Here is a 3,963-nt window from a genome sequence, read left to right as displayed (position 1 = left end):
AATTCCAACCCAAAAAAAAAAAAAAAAAAGATTGTGATTCAGACACAGCTGCCAACCAACCCCACAAAAAAGATAGAAAAAAAAAAAACCCCACAGTATCAAAATATGATTACAGTATGTCTGCCAAGGTAAGGGAACTTCTCAGGCTCTGGTCTTGCACATGAGGTAAGGGAAACATATCTTTGTAAACCACAGGCTTAAGAGCCCCTGGGCTCCCAGACACCACCTACCATCCAAGCATGTCCTCACCTCTCCCAGTCTGCGGATCTCATGCTGCTTCTTGGGCCTGACGTGTTTCCGGAACGGAGCTGTTAGTCGGGAACTCTGGCTGGGGTTCTCCAAGAACTCTGAGGGGGTCTGAAAGCCAGGCGTCCGGGTAAAGGCCAGGGCATAGGCTGTGGACTTCAGGGCCAGCAAGGAGAGTGGCCACACCGACCTGTATCTAAGATAGTCCGGCCCAGGCCTCCAGTGAATAATCCCATAGCATTCTGAGTGCACCAGTTTACAACCCCAGGGTACAGGAAAACTTGTGAGACTATGAGCAATCGCTCACCGCAGGGCTCAGCACCTTGAGATCCCCAGAAAAGGGCCCCTCTAGCCCATACCTGACCACCTCCCCTTCCCCAGGTATCCCCAGCAGCAGTGTGGCCAACTGTGGTGGGTTCAGTCCATCCAAGGCTTCCTGCCATGAGCAAGGGAGTGTGTCCCACAGGTTGTCTGTGAAAAATTCCTGCAGGAAAAGGGGAGAAGCAGTCATTGGCAAGCTACTACCATTCCCATTCTTTCCTGCCCTCTCTCAACTCCACACTTCTCAGTACTGCCACACAGGGCTATTGGCCACAACCAGCATGTACCTCCTACTCATCCAAAATATTCTTTTCTGTAAGTCTGTCCGTTCCAGCCTCCCTCAGTCTCAAGTGGCTGACCTCTGCCCCCTCAGGACCTCAGACTGCATTCTTTTTTTTTCTTGAGACGGAGTCCTCACTCTATCACCCAAGCTAGAGTGCAATGGTGCGCTCATGGCCACTACAGTCTTGACCTGCTGGGCTCAGGTGATCCTTCCACCTTCCAAGTAGCTGGAACTACAGGTGTGTGCCACCACACCCAGCTAATTTTTTGATCTACTGTAGAGATGAGGTCTTCCCAAGTTGCCCAGGCTGGTCTTAAACCCATGGGCTCAGGACAGGCGCCGTGGCTCAGTCTGTAATTCCAGCACTTTGGGAGGCCTAGACGAGAGGATTGCCTGAGCCTAGGGGTGCCTGGGCAACCTGGTGAGACCTCGTCTCTACAATAAATCACAAAAAACTAGCCAGGTGTGGTAGCATGCATCTGTAGTTCCAGCTACTTGGAAAGCTGAGGCGGAAGGAGCCTAAGCCCAGCAGGCTGCGGCTACAGTAGCCGTGAGCCTGCTACTGTACTCCAGCCTGGGCAACAAAGAGTGAGACTACAACTCAAAACAAACAAACAAACAAAAAAACCCTTGGGCTCAGGCAATCCTCTTGCCTCAGCCTCCCACAGTGCTGGGATTACAGGCATAAACCACTGCACCCAGCTCCAGATTGGATTCTAACACACCTCTCCTTTTAGCAACTTCTCTGCTTATTTGTATCCGTTTTCTCTACTCAACTGAATTTGAGAGGGATGTTTTCTTCACATCTTCCCTAATACTTACCAGAGTGACTGACACACAGTATTAGTGTATTACCATTTAGTAAACTGCCGTTATAAGTGCCAGGCACTTGTATGCTATTCATTCATTCATCATCACAAATTCTAGGGTTTTGTTTGGGTTCTACATTAAAGGCTCAGGAGATACAACAGTGAACCAAAAGAGAAGATTCTTGCTCTTAGCCAGATGTAGTGGCACGTGCCTGATGTTCCAGCTATTTGGAAGGCTGAGGTGGAAGGACTGCCTGAGGCCAGCAGGTGGAGGCTGTGGTGGCTGTGAGCATGCCACTGCACTCCAGCCTGGGTAACAGAGGGAGACTCCAACTCAAAAAAAAAAAAGATTCTTGCTTTTGCAAAGTTTACATTTAAAAAATTTCAGATAACAACAAATGCCTCATAGATAATAAAACACTAATGAAACAGTAATGTAATGCAGACTTCGGGCAAGGACTACTTTAGATAAGGTGATGATGGAAGACTCATCTGAGAAGTTAACATTTGAATTGGCTTGAATGGACAGAAACCAGGCATGTGAAGAAAATAGAGGTAACAGCAAACACTTATATAATACTCTCTATGTTAGGAATGTTGTAAACATTTGACTTTAATGCACTTTATCCATTAAGCAACCCTATGAAGTAGGTTGGTACTTTTTAAAATCTCCCATTTTAGAGATGAGAAAACTGCGACACAGCATGTAAGTAACTCACCCTCACCAAAAAGCTAGTAAGTAGCAAAGCTGGGATTTGAAACCAATTTTACGTGAAAGTCCTTGCTCTTAACCATTCTGCTATGGGCCTGATGTGGAGGAAAAGCGTTCCATGCAGATCAGTATGTGCAAAAGCCCAGATGCCATATCTGTGAAACAGAAATCAGGCCAGTATAGGTACAGCATAGTGAAATGTGGAGAATGAAATGTGATGGGGTTGAAGAGGCAGTAGGGGCCAAATCATGTATGGCTTTATAGGTAATGGTAAGAAATCAGGACTCCATCAAAGCAAAGGATGCAAAGGGAGTGATCATGTTTACATTTGGATGACATCAATCTAGCTGTTAGTGAAGAACTGGCTATGGAAGGACAGAAGTAAACACAGATTGGTTAGGAAGCAGTTCACAAGAGATGGTGGCTTAGCCCAGAGTGGTAGCAGTGAAGACGGTGAAAAATAGATGAATTTGGGATCTATTCTGAAGGCAGTGCCAAGATGATTGTTGAAGGACTGCTTGTGGATCAATGAAGAATTGAATCAAGGATGGTTTCTAGGTCTGAGGTCTGATCAATTCAGTGGGTGGTGGTGCCATTTACATATTATCCTATTTACTCTTCACAATCATCCTTCAGACTGGGATCCATTTTACAGCTGAGAAAACCGGGGCTGGGGTGGGAGGGAAGCCTAAGGTTAATACAGTAGGGGGAGCTGGATTCCAGTCCAATTCTGCCTGATTCCATCTAGAACTGTCCACTACCCCACAAAACCAGGAACGTATTCAAAGCTTAGATGAATGAATATGTGTTCTTGGAACATCTCCTTGTTCTTACAAGAGTTCAACATAACTGCAGCATGTCACAAGTGTTCATGCGTGTTATTACCTTGGATCTGGGAAGGTTACAAAAACAACTTAAGTATTATAAATATGAACATTTATGTCCGTTGAACAAAAAGGAGGGATCACCTCAGTTTTAACCCCTTTTTGTATAGACAAAAAACTAAAACTCGTAGATGAAAAGAAATCAGAAGCTAACTCTCCATCTGTCCCAGTCGTGGGCACCCCACCCACATCCCTGTGGCCTCACGATGATGTAGGCGTCCAGGATGGAACGGTAGAGCGCCAGGACACGGGTGAGGTTAACAGCTAGCTGCTTCCTCTCCTCGTGAGAGAGGCCCCGGGCGGAGACGCCTGGCATCGCGGGGTCCAGCAGGTAGCGCGGGGAGCGAGAACGTGGTGACAAGGGATCCAGTACCACGCGTGTCCAGCACCAGGGCCGGGCTCAGCACTGCAGGTAGAATCGGAAGAAGGAGTTTTGAATCCAGTCCCCGACCCTGCCTTTTTGGGATTCCACGCTCAGCTTGAAGATGAGTCGCCCACCTGACGTCACAGGCCGCGACGTCCCACAGCGAGACCTTCCGCGCCACAGACAGATGGGGCGGAGTCACAGTGCAGTGACGCCATAGGAGCGTGCCGCGGCGCCTCGCTCACGCAGAGGGGTGGGCCAAGTTCCAGGTCCAGTCCCTTCCGGCACACTCCCCTCCTCTCCGGGAAGTGAGGCCGGGGGGAGGGCCTCCGTCGCGCTGCGGT

At 48.4% G+C, this 3,963-nt stretch overlaps 1 protein-coding gene across 2 annotated transcripts in view; it reads right to left on the bottom strand.

The window, feature by feature from the left end:
* Positions 1–3,921, bottom strand: part of RRNAD1 (ribosomal RNA adenine dimethylase domain containing 1) — an 8,250-nt gene extending 4,329 nt beyond the window's left edge. Inside the window, exons 1-3 of one of the 2 annotated variants that reach the window (XM_008049792.2) lie at positions 3,461–3,921; positions 606–730; positions 250–442 (exon numbers count right to left, since the gene is read on the bottom strand). In XM_008049792.2, the coding sequence (XP_008047983.1) occupies positions 250–442; positions 606–730; positions 3,461–3,571 (429 nt within the window). In that variant the 5' untranslated portion in view covers positions 3,572–3,921. The remainder of the gene's footprint in view (positions 1–249; positions 443–605; positions 731–3,460) is intronic. The other variant, XM_021708435.1, reaches the window with a different exon arrangement.
* Positions 3,922–3,963: the final 42 nt, after the last annotated feature.

Source organism: Carlito syrichta, unplaced genomic scaffold (genome assembly GCF_000164805.1).
Source record: "Carlito syrichta isolate Samal-C Ts95f unplaced genomic scaffold, Tarsius_syrichta-2.0.1 Scaffold136919, whole genome shotgun sequence".
Lineage (NCBI taxonomy): Eukaryota > Metazoa > Chordata > Mammalia > Primates > Tarsiidae > Carlito > Carlito syrichta.
This window is presented reverse-complemented; position numbering and strand designations above follow the sequence as displayed.